A 19,301-nucleotide genomic window follows, 5' to 3' on the forward strand; every position below is an offset into this window, starting at 1 on the left:
CACATCTAGTCTTGTATACTATTGTCAATAATCCCTTACCTTTGATTATCTTCATCCTTAGGCACTTCCAGGAATCCCAGGTCCACAACAAATGTATTTTCGTTCGAAAAAGTTCATCCTTTATGTTCCATTAGCTTGTTGTTGTTAGCGCGTTCTGAAGGCTGAACCAAAAGTTCCGACGTGCGCGGGGCTACTCTTTCAACAAAATGCATTTTTTTCTTATTTAGGTTCGTTCAAACATGTCAAACGTTGTATAACATAAATCTGTAGGGCCTTTTTCAACGAGAGCTCCAATAAGATTCGAGGGGGACGATTGCATTGTGTTTCAAAACGTTTCGAAAGGGGAGGGTAACCAGGGGCGCAGGCGTCATAATGGTGATGGCCCTCTCCGTGTGACCACGTTCCACAGCGTGTCATTCTGTCAGTTTTCACAGTAGGAGACTCAAATCACTTTGTAAAGACTGGGGACATCTAGTGGAAGCAATAGGAAGTGCTCAATGAACCATGGCTCACGGTGTGATTAATAGGCAACGTGATGAAGTTGAGTTCGCAATTCAGAATTCCACTTCCTGTTTCGATCTGTCTCGGGGTTTTGACTGCCATATGAGTTCTGTTATACTCACAGACACCATTCAAACTTTAGGGTGTTTTCTATCCACAAGTATTAATTATATGCATATCCTAGCTTCTGAGTTTGAGTAGTAGGCCGTTTAAAATGGGCACAATTTTTTTTCAAAATGCGCTGTGGCGCCCCCTATCCTAGGCGACCGTCAAGAGGTTAAACTGAGATTAATTTAAGTAGTATGTTACTGCCGATTTGATTTTATTAATACGAATGTTTAGGGGTGCTGATAATGACACCTATCTGTTTGAGATTACTTGTTCAACAAAATCTCTTTCTCAAAGTAATTGTATTAATGTAAAATAATATAATTTCCCATTCTTTTGTTGTTGCATACAATATACTGTAGCTCAGTATTTGTTTATTTTTATACTTTTTGCTCCATCTTTATCAATTCTACCAATAATTTATGAGGTGACTGTATGAAATGAAAACTATGTTAATCTGAAGCTGTTTAAACCAATTAACATTCTTGATACTTTTATGAAGTTTGATTTGTTGCCAGATTTTTTTCCTCTCTCAATCCTCTCTCTCTCTTGCTCACTGAATCTCTCTCTTGAGCCTCTGTCTCTTGAGCCTCTGTCTCTTGAGCCTCTGTCTCTTGAGCCTCTGTCTCTCGAGCCTCTCTGTCAATCTTTCTCTCTATATCCTCTCGATCTCATCTGTTTCACTCTGTTTCTTTCGCTGTTCTTTCTCCCTCTCTCCCTGTCTAGTTGGAACAGCTTTGACCATCCTGATCTCGGTAACCACTGTAGCTGCTCTGCTGGTCATAAGTCTCTGCTTCTGCCTGTGGAAGTGTTTCTTGCGGAAAGAAGACGGTGAGTGTGTGTGTGTGTGTCCCCCTCCATCGACCGATCTCAATGGAGGTGTCCACTTCCCCCATAAGAATTCTTATCCAAGAACAATGCTTTTTAACTTTGGCCCAGAGGAAAGCGGGAGAAAGATCCTCCTTGGTTTCTGTATGAGAAATGTTCTGACCTCATTGACCTTGCTGGCGATTTTTGAGCTCTCAGGCTAATAGTTGTCACCACCATGATTCCATGCAGCTGGAATAGAGTTTTTCTCCAGGAATCATTCAGGGTGTGCATGTTGTGGGAATTGTGTAACTACATTGTGTTTGTCCTGTGTGTTTCTCTTGTGTGAGTGCTACAGTATATTTTTCCTGTTCTTTCCGTTTCCTGATGTGTTCTGGCATGTGTTGAAGTTTTCCTGACTGCCTCACCACCTTGACATTCATTTCAGTGGAAGTTGATCTTGAATGACCTGATCGCTGCTGTTTGGATGAGAGGTTTATGATACCACGTTGTGTGGGTGGATGGTGCCACCCTCATAGTACAATACTACTGTTTGGATGAGAGGTTTAGTGTGTGTGTGTGTGTGTGTGTGTGTGTGTGTGTGTGTGTGTGTGTGTGTGTGTGTGTTTGTGTGTGTGTGGAAACACACTCATAGTACAATAGAGGATGGATCTGAAGTCATTATCAACTTCATTAATTGTGTGGGTTTGAGCATGTACAGTAGGCATGGAAACACCCTGGAATTTTAAGTGACACAATTTTGTGTGTGTGCACACGCATGCGCCTTGGTCTCAGTGGGTACTCTGCTGGCTGGGTACTCTGCTGACATAATCTAATGTTTTGCTTTCGTTGTAAAGCCTTTTTGAAATCGGACGGTGTGGTTAGATTAACGAGAGTCTTGTCTTTAAAATGCTGTAAAATAGTCATATGTTTGAGAAATTGAAGTAATAGCATTTCTAAGGTATTTGAATAACGCGCCACAGGATTCAACTGGCTGTTAAGTTAATACTTTGTAGCGCCACCCTTTGCTGCGATTACAGCTGTAAGTCGCTTGGGGTATGTCTCTATCAGTTTTGCACATCGAGAGACTGACATTTTTGCCCATTCCTCCTTGCAAAACAGCTCGAGGTCAGTGAGGTTGGATGGAGAGCGTTTGTGAACAGCAGTTTTCAGTTCTTTCCACAGATTCTCGATTGGATTCAGGTCTGGACTTTGACTTGGCCATTCTAACACCTGGATATGTTTATATGTGAACCATTCCATTGTAGATTTTGCATCATTGTCTTGTTGGAAGACAAATCTCCGTCCCAGTCTCAGGTCTTTTGCAGACTCCATCAGGTTTTCTTCCAGAATGGTCCTGTATTTGGCTCCATCCATCTTCCCATCAATTTTAACCATCTTTCCTGCCCCTGCTGAAGAAAAGCAGGCCCAAACCATGATGCTGCCACCACCATGTTTGACAGTGGGGATGATGTGTTCAGGGTGATGAGCTGTGTTGCTTTTACGCCAAACATAACGTTTTGCATTGTTGCCAAAAAGTTCGATTTTGGTTTCATCTGACCAGAGCACCTTCTTCCACATGTTTGGTGTGTCTCCCAGGTGGCTTGTGGCAAACTTTAAACGACACTATTTATGGATATCTTTAAGAAATGGCTTTCTTCTTGCCACTCTTCCATAAAGGCCAGATTTGTGCAGTATACGACTGATTGTTGTCCTATGGACAGAGTCTCCCACCTCAGCTGTAGATCTCTGCAGTTCATCCAGAGTGATCATGGGCCTCTTGGCTGCATCTCTGATCAGTCTTCTCCTTGTATGAGCTGAAAGTTTAGAGGGACGGCCGGGTCTTCGTAGATTTGCAGTGGTCTGATACTCCTTCCATTTCAATATTATCGCTTGCACAGTGCACCTTGGGATGTTTAAAGCTTGGGAAATCTTTTTGTATCCAAATCCGGCTTTAAACTTCTCCACAACAGTATCTCAGACCTGCCTGGTGTGTTCCTTGTTCTTCACGATGCTCTCTGCGCTTTAAACGGACCTCTGAGACTATCACAGAGCAGGTGCATTTATACGGAGACTTGATTACACACAGGTGGATTCTATTTATCATCATTAGTCATTTAGGTCAACATTGGATCATTCAGAGATCCTCACTGAACTTCTGGAGAGAGTTTGCTGCACTGAAAGTAAAGGGGCTGAATAATTTTGCACGGGCAATTTTTCAGTTTTTTTATTTGTTAAAAAAGTTTGAAATATCCAATAAATTTCGTTCCACTTCATGATTGTGTCCCACTTGTTGTTGATTCTTCACAAAAAATTACAGTTATATCTTTATGTTTGAAGCCTGAAATGTGGCAAAAGGTCAAAGTTCAAGGGGGCCGAATACTTTCGCAAGGCACTGTACCCATATATAGGACTACCATCAGAGGCAAATAGAAAACACCTGCCTCCAATTGAGAGTCCAACCCCAATAAACTAGACAAAGAAATACACAAGACTAGAGACCACATAGAAATACAAACCTAGAACATAACCCCAAAAACCCAGAAATAATAAATCAAACACCCTACTACATAAAACACCACCCCGAACCACATAATCAAAATACCCTCTGCCACGTCCTGACCAAACTACAATAACAAATAACCCTAATACTGGTCAGGACATGACAGTACCCCCCCATAAAGGTGCCGACCCCGGATGCACCTCCATAAATATATATATTTTTTAAAACAACAACAAAAAAATCCCCCTAAACTAAAGGGAGGGAAGGGAGGGTGGCTGCCGTCACCGACGGCACCTGTGCTACACCCCCCCCTCCCCAACCCACCTATACAGGAGGTGGTTCTGGCTCCGGCCTGCTGTCCTCCAGAATGCAGACATACTTGCTCAGTTTCGGGCCGTAGGCAGACTCCCCTCGTTCCGGATCGTAGGCAGACCTCTTCCGTTCCACACTGTAGGCAGACTCATTTGATACACAGTTAATCCTATTTAGTTCCGGATCGTCAACAGACTTACTTAGTTCCGGGTTGCTGATAGACTCCCTTGGTTCCGGGTCATAGGCAGACTTCCCCGGTTCTGGGTCGCAGGCAGACCCCTTTGGTTCCGGGTCGCAGGCAGACCCCTTTGGTTCCGGGTCGCAGGCAGACCCCTTTGGTTCCGGGTCGCAGGCAGACCCCTTTGGTTCCGGGTCGCAGGCAGACCCCTTTGGTTCCGGGTCGCAGGCAGACCCCATTGGTTCCGGGTCGCAGGCAGACCCCCTCGGTTCCGGACTAGACACTGTTGCCGGATACTCTGAACCGTACACTGGTGCCGGATACTCTGGACCGTACACTGGTGCCGGATACTCTGGACCGCACACTATTGCCGAACTCTCGAGGCTGGGCTGACGCACTGGAAGCCTGATGCGTGGTACTGGTACTGGAGGTATCAGCCTGGGAACACGCACCTCAGGGCTAGTGCGGGGAGCGGGAACAGGCCGAGTCGGACTGGGTTGACGCACTGGAAGCCTGATGCGTGGTGCTGGTACTGGAGGTATCAGCCTGGGAACACGCACCTCAGGGCTAGAGTGGGAACAGGACGAGTCGGACAGGGCTGACGCACTGGACCGTAGAGGCGTACTGGCAGTCTCGAGCGCAGAACTGGCATCGCTCTTACTGGCTGGATGCCCACTTCCCCCTGGCAAATGCGGGGCGCTGGTACTGCGCGTACCAGCCTAAAAATACTTGGCCTCGCCACAGTACCCATTACCCCGAAGCATGGGACCTGTCCAGTCACTGGTTGCCCAGAAAAGGTACGGGGATTTGGCCTGGGGCTCAATCATCGCCCAGCCAAACTACCCGTGTGCCCCCCCCCCCAATTTATTTTTATTGGGGCTGCCTCTTGGGCTTAAACGCCAGTCGTGTTCCCCTGTAGCGTTCCCTGTCATCGCTCCACTGCCTCCATGGACCTTCTCCGGCCATAATCTCCTCCCACGTCCACTTCTCACGATCGTCCATATCAAAGTTCATTTTCTCAGCGTTCCTCCTCTCCTTCCTCCGCTGCTTGGTCCTTATTTGGTGGGAGATTCTGTAACAGTTGTCGTCGGGGATAGAGGACCAAAACGCAGCAGGAATGTGGATGCTCATCTTGTTAATTTATTTTAAATCAAGAGAACACCAAAATAACAAAATGAAGAACTCACGAACAACAAAAGTCTTGTCAGGCACACTCAGCAAAACAAGAAACAATCTCCCACAAACACTTAACCAAACACATACCCATATATAGGACTCTCAGATGCAAATAGAAAACACCTGCCTCCAATTGAGTCCAACCCCAATAAACTAGACAAAGAAATACACAAGACTAGAGACCACATAGAAATACAAACCTAGAACATAACCCCAAAAACCCAGAAATAATAAATCAAACACCCTACTACATAAAACACCACCCTGAACCACATAAACAAAATACCCTCTGCCACGTCCTGACCAAACTACAATAACAAATAACCCTTATACTGGTCAGGATGTGACACCTATACCGTGTGTTTCCTGTGCTATCATTTAGTTAGTAAATAAATAATTGAATCAATGTGTGATACGGAATTATCAGTAAAGCTGTGGTTTGTGTAGAAGCAAGGCGTATGCGACGTTCAGAATTATTAGACAAATATGAGATGTCGATAATCATTTTATCTGATATATCATCTAGGGTTTCATTCGGAAGATGGTAACTCGTTAACCTGTTGGGGATAGGGGGCAGTATTTACACGGCCGGATAAAAAACGTACCCGATTTAATCTGGTTACTACTCCTGCCCAGTAACTAGAATATGCATATAATTATTGGCTTTCGATAGAAAACACCCTAAAGTTTCTAAAACTGTTTGAATGGTGTCTGTGAGTATAACAGAACTCATATGGCAGGCAAAAACCTGAGAAGATTCCTTACAGGAAGTGGCCTGTCTGAAAAGTTCTTGTTCATCTTGGCTCTGTTTATTGAAGACTGAGGATCTTTGCTGTAACGTGACACTTCCTACGGCTCCCATAGGCTCTCAGAACCCGGGAAAAAGCTGAATGATATCGAGGCAGCCCCTGGCTGAAACACATTAGCGCGTTTGGATAGTGGCCTGTCAGAGGACCATCAGACTGGGGCTCGTGCACGAGGGCACGAGATGTTTTTATTTTCTCTCTCTTTGAACGAAAACCACCACTCCCGGTCGGAATATTATCGCTTTTTTACGAGAAAAATGGCATAAAAATTGATTTTAAACAGCAGTTGACATGCTTGGAAGTACGGTAATGGAATATTTAGATTTTTTTTGTCACGAAATGCGTCGTGCTCATCACCCTTCTTTACCATTCGGATAGTGTCTTGAACGCATGAACAAAACGCCGCTATTTGGATATAACTATGGATTATTTGGGACCAAACCAACATTTGTTATTGAAGTAGAAGTCCTGGGAGTGCATTCTGACGAAGAACAGCAAAGGTAATAACATTTTTCTTATAGTAAATCTGACTTTTGTGAGTGCTAAACTTGCTGGGTGTCTAAATAGCTAGCCCTGTGATGCCGGGCTATCTACTGAGAATATTGCAAAATGTGCTTTCACCGAAAAGCTATTTTAAAATCGGACATAGCGAGTGCATAGAGGAGTTCTGTATCTATAATTCTTAAAATAATTATGTTTTTTGTGAACGTTTATTGTGAGTAATTTAGTAAATTCACCTGCAGTGTTCGGTGGGAATGCTAGTCACATGCTAATGTAAAAGGCTGGTTTTTGATATAAATATGAACTTGATTGAACATAACATGCATGTATTGTATAACATTATGTCCTAGGGGGGGTCATCTGATGAAGATCATCAAAGGTTAGTGCTGCATTTAGTTGTCGTTTGGGTTTATGTGACATTATATGCTAGCTTGAAAAATGGGTGTCTGATTATTTCTGGCTGGGTACTCTGCTGACATAATCTAATGTTTTGCTTTCGTTGTAAAGCCTTTTTGAAATCGGACAGTGTGGTTAGATTAACGAGAGTCTTGTCTTTAAAATGGTGTAAAATAGTCATATGTTTGAGAAATTGAAGTAATAGCATTTCTAAGGTATTTGAATATCGCGCCACGGGATTACACTGGCTGTTGAGTAGGTGCAAGCGTCCCACCTAGCCCATAGAGGTTAACCTCTTACATCTAGACGTTCCTCTAGCGGAACACCTGCTCCAATATCCAATGATGGGTGTGGCGCGAAATACAAACTCCTCTAAAATCCGAAAACTTCCATTTTTCAAACATATGACTATTTTACAGCATTTTAAAGACAAGACTCTCGTTAATCTAACCACACTGTCCGATTTCAAAAAGGCTTTACAGCGAAAGCAAGACATTAGATTATGTCAGCAGAGTACCCAGCCAGAAATAATCAGACACCCATTTTTCAAGCTAGCATATAATGTCACAAAAAACATACCACTGCTAAATGCAGCACTAACCTTTGATGATCTTCATCAGATGACAACCCTAGGACATTATGTTATACAATGCATGCATGTTTTGTTCAATCAAGTTCATATTTATATAAAAAAAACAGCTTTTTTACATTAGCATGTGACGTTCAGAACTAGCATACCCCCCGCAAACATCCGGTGAATTTACTAAATTACGATAAACGTTCACAAAAAACATAACAATTATTTTAAGAATTATAGATACAGAACTCCTCTATGCACTCGATATGTCCGATTTTAAAATAGCTTTTCGGTGAAAGCACATTTTGCAATATTCTCAGTAGATAGCCCAGCCATCACGGCTAGCCATTTAGACACCGACCAAGTTTAGCCCTGACCAAACTCCGATTTACTATTACAAAAGTTTGATTACCTTTGTTGTCTTCGTCAGAATGCACTCCCAGGACTGCTACTTCAATAACAAATGTTGGTTTGGTCCAAAATAATCCATCGTTATATCCAAATAGCGGCGTTTTGTTCGTGCGTTCAAGACACTATCCGAAGTGTAAATAAGGGTCACGAGCATGGCGCAATTTGTGACAAAAGATTTCTAAATATTCCATTACCGTACTTCGAAGCATGTCAACCGCTGTTTAAAATACATTTTTATGCCATTTTTCTCTTAAAAAAGCGATAATATTCCGACCGGGAATCTGCGTTTAGGTAAACAGACGAAAGAAAACATAGCATGGGGTCGACGCGGGCACGCGCCTGAGTCTAACAGTACTGTAACCATCCACTACCCAAACGCGCTACTTTTTTTCAACCAGAGCCTGCAAAGCCACGATTCAGCTTTTTGCCGCCTTCTGAGAGCCCATGGGAGCCGTAGAAAGTGTCACGTAACAGCAGAGATCCTCTGTAATGGATAGAGATAATCAAGAAGGGCAAGAAATTGTCAGACAGGCCACTCCCTGCATGGAATCTTCTCAGGTTTTGGCCTGCCAAATGAGTTCTGTTATACTCACAGACACCATTCAAACAGTTTTAGAAACTTTGGAGTGTTTTCTATCCAAAGCTAATAATTATATGCATATTCTAGTTTCTGGGCAGGAGTAATAATCAGATTAAATTGGGTACGTTTTTTATCCGGCTGTGAAAATACTGCCCCCTAGCCATAACAGGTTAAACAACTTCTTCCGTGGTGCCCCAAATCCTAATGACTTAATTGTTACATGATGAATTTAACTGAGTAACTATAAAACCTAAACTCAGTAAAAAAGAAACGTCCCTTTTTCAGGACCCTGTCTTTATAAGATAAATCGTAAAAATCCAAATAACTTCACAGATCTTCATTTTAAAGGGTTTAAATACTGTTTCCCATGCTTGTTCAATGAACCATAAACAATTAATGAACATGCACCTGTGGCACGGTCGTTAAGACACAAACAGCTTAGACGGTAGGCAATTAAGGTCACAGTTCTGAAAACTTAGGACACTAAAGAGGCCTTTCTACTGACTCTGAAAAACACCAAAAGAAAGATGCCCAGGCTCCCTGCTCATCTGCGTGAACGTGCCTTAGGCATGCTGCCAGGAGGCATGAGGACTGCAGATGTGGCCATGGCAATAAATTGCAATGTCCGTACTGTGAGACACCTAAGACAGCGCTACAGGGAGACAGGACGGACAACTGATCGTCCTCGCAGTGGCAGACCATGTGTAACAACATGTGCACAGGATCGGTACATCCGAACATCACACCTGCGGGACAGGTACAGGATGGCAACAACAACTGCCCGAGTTACACCAGGAATGCACAATCCCTCCATCAGTGCTCAGAGTGTCCAGGGCTTGTAGGCCTGTTGTAAGGCAGGTCCTCGCCAGACATCACCCGCAACAACGTCGCCTATGGACACAAACCCACCATCGCTGGACCAGACAGGACTGGATAAAATGGCTCTTCGCTGACGAGTCGCAGTTTTGTCTCTCCAGGGGTGATGGTCGGATTCGTGTTTATCGTCGAAGGAATGAGTGTTACACCGAGGCCTGTACTCTGGAGTGGGATCAATTTGGAGGGTCCGTCATGGTTGGAGGCGGTGTATCACAGCATCATCGGACTGAGCTTGTTGTCATTGCTTACAATCTCAATTCTGTGCATTACAGGGAAGACATCCTCCTCCCTCATGTGGTACCCTTCCTGCAGGCTCATCCTGACATGACCCTCCAGCATGACAATGCAACCAGCCATACTGCTCATTCTGTGTGTGATTTCCTGCAAGACAGGAATGTCAGTGTTATGCCATGTCCAGCGAAGAACCCGGATCTCAATTCCATTGAGCACGTCTGGGACCTGTTGGATCGGAGGGTGAGGGCTAGAGCCATTCCCCCCAGAAATGTCTGGGAACTTGCAGGTGCCTTGGTGGAAGAGTGGGGTAACATCTCACAGCAAGAACTGGCAAATCTGGTGCAGTCCATGGGGAGGAGATGCACTGCAGTACTTTAATACAGCTGGTGGCCACACAAGATACTGACTGTTACTTTTGATTTAGTCACATGTCTGTGGAACTTGTTCAGTTTGTCTGTTGTTGAATCTTATGTTCATACAAATATTTACACAGTTGACAGTGAGAGGATGTTTTTTTGTTGTTGCTGAGTTTATTTAGTTGATTCGGTACATAAGTCATCAGATTAATGTTTAGTCATGTCACGACACCTGTATTTGGGTTAGGGTTAGAGTTTTTCCCCATTCTTCTCTGCAGATCCTTTCAAGTTCTGTCAGGTTGGATGCGGAGTGTCGCTGCACAGCTATTTTCAGGTCTCTCCAGAGATGTTCGATCGGGTTCAAGTCCGGCCTCTGGCTGGGCCACTCAAGGACATTTTAGAGACTTGTCCTGGTTGTGTGATTAGGGTCATTGTCCTGTTGGAAGGTGAACTTTCGCCACAGTCTGAGTTCCTGAGCGCTCTGGAGCAGGTTTTCATCAAGGATCTCTCTGAACTTTGCTCCATTCATCTTTCCCTCAGTCCTGACTAGTCTCCCAGTCCCTGCCGCTGAAAAACATCCCCACAGCATCATGCTGCCACCACCACGCTTCACCGTAGGGATGGTGCCCAGTTTGGCTGGGCGGCCAGGTCTAGGAAGAGTCTTGGTGGTTCCAAACTTCTTCCATTTAAGAGTGATGGAAACGACTGTTCTTGGGGACCTTCAGTGCAGCAGAAATGTTTTGGTACTCTTCCCCAGATCTGTGCCTCGACACAATCCTGTCTCGGAGCTCTACGCACAATTCCTTCGATCTCATGGCTTGGTTTTGGCTCTTACATGCACTGTCAACTGTGGGACCTTATATAGACAGGTGTGTGTGACTTTCCAAATCATGTCCAATCGATTGAATTTACCACAGGTGCGCTCTAATCAAGTTGAAGAAACATCTCAAGGATGATTCATGGAAACAGGATGCACCTGAGCTCAATTTCGAGTCTCACAGTAAGGGTCTGAATACTTATAAGTAAGGTATTGATTTTTAATTAAATTGCAAACATTTCTAAAACCTGTTTTTGCTTTGTCATTATGGGGTATTGTGTGTGTCTGTGTGTGTGTGTGTGTAGATTGAGGGGGAAAAAATACATTTTAGCATAAGGCTGTAACGTAAGAAATTGTGGGAAAAGTCAAGGGGTCTGAATACTTAACGAATGCATTGTATGTCTATAATAAAAAATACTTAACTTTTTTGACAAAACAGTCCAAAAAGCAAGTCCTGTAGGCTCTAGTTTTGACTTACCTTGATTATTGTCCAGCCATGTGGTCAAGTGCTGCAAAGAAGACCTAGTTAAGCTGTAGTTGGCTCAGAACAGACTGAGATGTCTTGCTCTTCATTGTAATCAGAGGGCTAATATAAATACTATGCATGCCAGTCTCTCTTGGCTAAGAGTTGAGGAGAGACTGACTGCATCACCTATTTTATTTTATAAGAAACATTTTAAATTCCAAACTTACACACAGTTCTGACACACACACTCTTACCCCACCATGGGTCTTTTCACAGTCCCCAAATCCAGAACAAATTCAAGAAAGCGGAACGCACTTCCATCTCATACTGCTCAAATGAACAGCAGACCTGGTTAAAAAAAAAATACATCTCACGGCACAACGCCTCTCCCCTATTTGACCTTGATAGTTTGTTATGTAGGCTGTGTGCTGTTTTTATTTTATGTAGGTCTGTCCTTGTTAATTAATGTTCTGTATTATGTCATGTTTTGTGTGGACCCCAGGACTAGTAGCTGCTGCTTTCGCAACAGCTAATGGGGATCCTAATAAAATACCAAAAATTCCTGTACTGTACTTGCTGCCCTACATTTGGCCTCTTTCTGTGTGGACTGTGGGGTAAACTAAATGAACCTCTGTTTCATCGCTGGTTTTAGCATTGCTACTGTATGGCTCTATGGAGAATGGAGGTATTATACACAAAGGATCGTATGGGGACATTAACAAATAACTGTGGGTACAAGTATAAGACAGACATTTGTGGTGGAGAACCATGGGCAGACTGCCAGCCAGGTTTAGATTGGTATAAAACATTTAATAGAGCACAATATTCTGATCCTAAAATGAGACAGATTAAGTCTCCGAAATTCCCCGGAGTCCTCACACAGTGCCAGGAAATTAGAGGGGAGAATTTGAGTTACAGTATGTGTTGATTGTCTGTGTGTTTCTTTGATACTGGTTAACCTCTTGGGGCTAGGTGGGACGCTAGCGTGCCACCCGTGGTGCACTCCATCAACAGCAGGTGCATTTCAAGAGCGGCAAATTTGAATCCAAATAAATGTCAAAATTCAAATTTTTCAAAAATACAACTATGTTACACCATTTGAAAGATAAACATCTCCTTAATCTAACCACGTTTTACGATTTCAAAAAGGTTTTACGGCGAAAGCATAAATTTAGAGTATGTTAGGACAGTACATTTACAAGAGTTGTGTGTAATGTTTTGTCAAGTCAAAGACAGGGTCACCAAAACCATAAAACCAGCTAAAATGATGCACTAACCTTTTACAATCTCCATCAGATGACACTCCTAGGACATTATGTTAGACAATGCATGCATTTTTAGTTCTATCAAGTTCATATTTATATCCAAAAACAGCGTTTTACTATGGCATTGATGTTGAGGAAATCGTTTCCCTCCAATAACCGGCAGTCAAGTCAGCGTCAGAAATTAAATAATTAAAATTAGAAAACATTGGTAAAATATTATATTGTCATTTAAAGAATTATAGATTTACATCTCTTGAACGCAATCAACTTGCCAGATTTAAAAATAACCTTACTGGGAAATCACACTTTGCAATAATCTGAGCACTGCGCCCAGAAAAATACGCGTTGCGATACAGACTAGACGTCATGTTGGGGAGATCTAAAATCGAAAATACTATGTAAATAATCCATTACCTTTGATTCTCTTCATCAGATGTCACTTCCAGGTATCACAGGTCCATAACGAATGTAGTTTTGTTCAAAAAAGCTCATCATTTATGTCCAAAAATCTCCGTCTCGTTAGCACATGATGTAAGCCAGCCGGACTTCTCGTCATGAACGAGGGGAAAAAATATATTTCCGTTCGTTCAAACATGTCAAACGTTGTATAGCATAAATCATTAGGGCCTTTTTAACCAGAACATGAATAATATTCAAGGTGGACGAATGCATACTCTTTTATAACGTATTGGAACGAGGGTACCCAACATGAACTAGCGCGCCAGGTGTCTAATGGGACATCACCGTTCCATGGCTCTTGTTCGGTCAGATCTCCCTCCAGAAGACTCAAAACACTTTGTAAAGGCTGGTGACATCTAGTGGAAGCAATAGGAAGTGCCAAAATATTCCTAAACCCCTGTGTTTTTCAATGGGATAGGTTTAAAGTCAATACAACACATCAGGTATCCATTTCCTGTCAGAAAATGTCTCAGGGTTTTGCCTGCCAAATGAGTTCTGTTATACTCACAGACACCATTCAAACAGTTTTGGAAACTTTAGAGTGTTTTCTATCCATATATAATAAGTATATGCATATTCTAGTTACTGGGTAGGATTAGTAACCAGATTAAATCGGGTACATTTTTTTTATCCAGACGTGCAAATGCTGCCCCCTAGACCCAACAGGTTAACACACTTTCAGAGGCAGTTATAGGCCTGAAGTGGAAACTTGATTTAAATGCCTGGTTGGTCTCACTGCGTTATGGAGCCTCTATCACACATTCACCATCTGAACCCAATGACCCAGCGCTGACTTCTATCTGACTTGTTCATTTCAGTTAGTTATTATATAATGTAATTTTGGTCTACTTGCTTTAGTGTATTGAATCTCTCTTTTTCCTCTCTCACCCTCGCTCTCTCCTCTGCACAGATGGAGTCTAAAAGGAGGAAGTGAAACTCAGCGACTGTTCCTCAACATTCTACTGCACTTTCAGAAGTGAAGCAAGGCCCACCTCAAGAGGGCACAGAATACAATCTGTTGTGACCAACATCACAGGGTCACTGAGAAACTGAATCCATCAACACAACACCTTTTGTTTAGTCACAATGGCTCGTATTCACGAGTTTGAAGTGTTTCAGAGTAGAAGTGCTGATATGCGATCAGATTTCCCTTTTAGATCATAATGAATAAGATAATATTGACTGAGGAGACTTGATCCTAGATCTGCAAACCCACTCACACTATTTGTGAATACTGGCCAGTATGATCACAACACATCCTAACAGATCTGAACCTAACCTTACCCTCTGGTAACCCCAATTGGCATCCATATCTATCATGAAGTGTGATGCTGACTGAGTATTTTGTTCTTGTAACTGCCTTGGTTTCTTTGTGCCATTCTACAGTATGTTCGCAAGATGAATGTGGTTTTCATGACCTAATGGACCGAGGTTGTAGGAAAACTCTGAATGAAGTGAAAATACCTTTTAGTATTCAGTGATGAATTTTACACCTTAATGTCCCACTTTAGACCACTGCAACACAGCTCCTGTGGAAGACCTACCCTGTTTGAATCCCCCAGAGTACATTGTTTTGATTCTACTCTTAATGTAATCTTAGCCTATGAAGCTTTGATAAATTATCAGTAAGCTTTCAAACCCAAGGCCCAGATTCACAAAACACTTCAAACACAAAACTTAAGAAACTTCTTAAGAGAGAAAATATGTTTGTTAGTGCAATTCCTTAAACATTTCTTAAGAATTCATGCTTTTCTTACAAACTTATCAAATATCTTTTTGCAAACTTCACTGTCTTTTTAACATGATTGTCGCTAAGCAACTGAACTAGCTTGCTATCTTGCGGGCAATCTTATTAGCATATTTCTTACTGCGATAACTGAAGAGAAACAATTGGGGGTGGGGGATTTAAAAACAATCAATACTGGAACGTTCAGATTACGTTTGAGTCAATTAAACATGTTCAATTGCTTTCATTATCATCTTTTCTCAATTCCATGCATTTAAGACCAGGCTTTAGCTATCTTGGAAGAAGAAATCCACTAACTTTATTTTCAAGAATCACATTTCTTAACAATTTTCTTAGGAAGAAACCTAAGAACATTTTCAATAACTTTATTGAGGAATAGCAACTTTTTGTAAGTTTCTTCAGTATAAAGGTAAGAAAAAATTGCACTTAAGAATACATTTCTTTTTAATTTGTGAATCTGGGCCCAGTTCTCAGACATAATGTAGACCTCTTACTCAGAACTGTAGCAGGGTTGGAGAGAGTGTGGTAGACTACGGTCAGATACAATTATTTTATACAATTATTTCATTGCCATTTGAGGATGAATAAATATGGTTATAAGTAAGAATGTCAGCGTGTGTGTTTTCAAATCAATCAAATTTATTTATAAAGCCCTTTTTACATCAGCTGATGTCAAAGTGCTATACAGAAACCCAGCCTAAAACCCGAAACGGCAAGCAATGAAGATGTGGAAGCACGGTGGCTAGGAAAAACTCCCTAGAAAGGCAGGAACCTACAGTTGAAGTCGGAAGTTTACATACACCTTAGCCAAATACATTTAAACTGTTTTTTGTTGTTTTTTTTTTTACAATTCCTGACATTTAATCCTAGTAAAAATTCCCTGTCTTAGGTCAGTTTAGGATCACCTCTATATTTTAAGAATGTGAAAATTTCAGAATAATAGTAGAAAGAATGATTTGATTTATTTCAGCTTTTATTTCTTTCGTCACATTCCCGGTGGGTCAGAAGTTTACATACACTCAATTAGTATTTGGTAGCATTGCCTTTAAATTGTTTAGCTTGGGTCAAACATTTCGGGTAGCCTTCCACAAGCTTCCATAAGTTGGGTGAATTTTGGCCCATTCCTCATGACAGAGCTGGTGTATCTGAGTAAGGTTTGTAGGCCTCCTTGCTCGCACACACTTTTTCAGTTCTGCCCACAAAGTTTCTATAGGAATGAGGTCAGGGCTTTGTGATGCCCACTCCAATACCTTGACTTTGTTGTCCTTAACCTCTATGGGCTAGGTGGGACGCTTGCACCTACTCAACAGCCAGTGTAATCCCGTGGCGCGATATTCAAATACCTCAAAAATGCAAAAACTTCAATTTTTCAAACATATGACTATTTTACACCATTTTAAAGACAGACTCTCGTTAATCTAACCACACTGTCCGATTTCAAAAAGGCTTTACAACGAAAGCAAAACATTAGATTATGTCAGCAGAGTACCCAGCCAGAAATAATCAGACACCCATTTTTCAAGCTAGCATATAATGTCACATAAACCCAAACCACAGCTAAATGCAGCACTAAGCTTTGATGATCTTCATCAGATGACAACCCTAGGACATTATGTTATACAATACATGCATGTTTTGTTCAATCAAGTTCATATATCAAAAACCAGCTTTTCACATTAGCATGTGAATAGCATTCCCACCGAACACTGCAGGTGAATTTACTAAATTACTCACGATAAACGTTCACAAAAAGCATAACAATTATTTTAAGAATTATAGATACAGAACTCCTCTATGCACTCGATATGTCCGATTTTAAAATAGCTTTTCGGTGAAAGCACATTTTGCAATATTCTCAGTAGATAGCCCGGCATCACAGGGCTAGCTATTTAGACACCCAGCAAGTTTAGCACTCACCAAAGTCAGATTTACTATAAGAAAAATGTTATTACCGTTGCTGTTCTTCGTCAGAATGCACTCCCAGGACTTCTACTTCAGTAACAAATGTTGGTTTGGTCCCAAATAATCCATTGTTATATCCAAATAGCGGCGTTTTGTTCGTGCGTTCAAGACACTATCCGAAAGGGTAAATAAGGGTGACGAGCATGGCGCATTTCGTGACAAAACATTTCTAAATATTCCATTACCGTACTTCGAAGCATGTCAACCGCTGTTTAAAATCAATTTTTATGCCATTTTTCTCGTAAAAAAGCGATAATATTCCGACCGGGAAATCGTTTTTTATTACAAAGAGAGTGAACGTAAAAGCATGCTATCCCCTCATGCACGAGCCTCAGTCTAATGGCCCTCTGATAGAGCACTTGCCAAACACGCTAATGTGTTTCAGCCTGGGGATGGAATTACATCGTTCAGCTTTTTCCCGCCTTCTGAGAGCCCATGGGAGCCGTAGGAAGTGTCACGTCATGCCAGAGATCCCCTGTATTTGTTAGAGATGATCATGGACAAAAAATGTCAAAATATTCCATTACCGTACTTCGAAGCATGTCAAACGCTGTTTAAAATACATTTTTATGCGATTTTTCTCGTAAAATAGCGATAATATTCCGACCGGGTGACGTTTTCGTTCAGAATGAAAATGTAAAATGGACTCTTCACGTGCACGCGCGCGCCCGTTTCATTGTTCTCAGATCGACCACTATCCAAATGCTCTACTGTTTTTCAGCCAGGGACTGCAGAGTCATCATTCTACGTTCTGGCGCCTTCTGAGAGCCTATGGGAGTCTTAGAAAATGTCACGTTACAGCAGAGATCCTCTGTTTTCGATAAAGAGGCTATAGTAGGCCAAGAAATGGTCAGAGAGGGCACTTCCTGTATGCAATCTTCTCAGGTTTTGGCCTGCCATATGAGTTCTGTTATACACAGACACCATTCAGTTTTAGAAACTTTAGGGTGTTTTCTATCCAAATCAAACAATTATATGCATATTCTAGTTTCGGGCAGGAGTAATAAATAGATTAAATCGGGTACGTTTTTTATCCGGCCGTGAAAATACTGCCCCCTATCCTAAACAGGTTAAACAGAAGGCACTGTGAATTTTGGGATTGCTCTGAAATGTGATAGTTGGCTTCTAAACGAGTTGGACAAAGTGGGTTTGGTGTCAGTTTATCAGTTTTGTGTCAGAATGATATGTTATTGTCTGATGGACGCTGACTTGCTAGCTGACATTTGTACATTTGCAATAAGTTCAAACTGATGAACCATCACCAAAATGACAGACTGAAATCAACACTAAAATAGTTGGCAAATGGCATCACCATAGTCTCTAGTCCGTGCCAAGTTCAAGAGGATGCCCCACTTGACCGTAGCTCACTCTGTCTGACCGCAGCGACCGTGCAAAGAAGTAGGCCCGAAGTTAAGCCTGGCCTAAATTTCAGGTGCTTTTGGGGGACAGCGGCAGAACCGTTAGGGTTAGAACCACAGGAACATTCCTAAGGTCCTCCCAATCTGTGCAAGCCTAACCTTGACATTAACGTGGCATTAACCCTTAACAGTGAAAACAGGGTTTTTTCATCTCACAGTTTACAATGACATCTCTCCCCATAGGAATACAATGCCTGCTCCCCTAAATTCAACCTGAAGCCTATGTGGGTTATGAATGCCTTATGAACCTGTCTTCGATGACAATTCATCAGGCCACTATGAGGTTTACCTGTGTTGATTCTAAGCTTCCTGGAACAACCGGAAGTGGTTAAATTCACCCTAAAGGTGTTTTGATATACCCGACCTGAAGTTAGTGAAAACACTCCATTCAACCCTGTGTAAATTAGTCAGTTCTTAACCTGTTGGGGATAGGGGACAGTATTTGCACGGCCGGATAAAAAACGTACCCGATTTAATCTGGTTACTACTCCTGCCCAGTAACTAGAATATGCATATAATTGTTTGATTTGGATAGAAAACACCCTAAAGTTTCTAAAACTGTTTGAATGGTGTCTGTGAGTATAACAGAACTAATTTGGCAGGCCAAAACCTGAGAAGATTCCAAACAGGAAGCGCTCTCTCTGACCATTTCATGGCCTTCTTGATCATCTCTAACCAAAACAGGGGATCTCTGGCATAACGTGACATTTTCTAACGCTCCCATAGGCTCTCAGAAGGCGCCAGAACGATGAATGGTGGCTTTGCAGGCCATGGCTGAAAAACATTAGCGCATTTGGATAGTGGTCGATCTGAGGACAATGAGACTGGAGGCGCGTGCACGAGCG

At 42.2% G+C, this 19,301-nt stretch overlaps 1 protein-coding gene across 4 annotated transcripts in view; it reads left to right on the top strand.

Annotated features, from left to right (window-relative positions):
• ox2g (OX-2 membrane glycoprotein) overlaps nucleotides 1-15,683 on the top strand; it is an 82,031-nt gene extending 66,348 nt beyond the window's left edge. For 3 of the 4 annotated variants that reach the window (XM_014164725.2, XM_014164727.2, XM_014164724.2), the window contains 2 exons: nucleotides 1,336-1,440; nucleotides 14,240-15,683. In XM_014164725.2, the coding sequence (XP_014020200.1) occupies nucleotides 1,336-1,440; nucleotides 14,240-14,250 (116 nt within the window). In that variant the 3' untranslated portion in view covers nucleotides 14,251-15,683. The remainder of the gene's footprint in view (nucleotides 1-1,335; nucleotides 1,441-14,239) is intronic. The other variant, NM_001165316.1, reaches the window with a different exon arrangement.
• Nucleotides 15,684-19,301: the final 3,618 nt, after the last annotated feature.

The sequence above is a fragment of the Salmo salar genome, chromosome ssa21, assembly GCF_905237065.1.
Source record: "Salmo salar chromosome ssa21, Ssal_v3.1, whole genome shotgun sequence".
Classification (NCBI taxonomy): domain Eukaryota; kingdom Metazoa; phylum Chordata; class Actinopteri; order Salmoniformes; family Salmonidae; genus Salmo; species Salmo salar.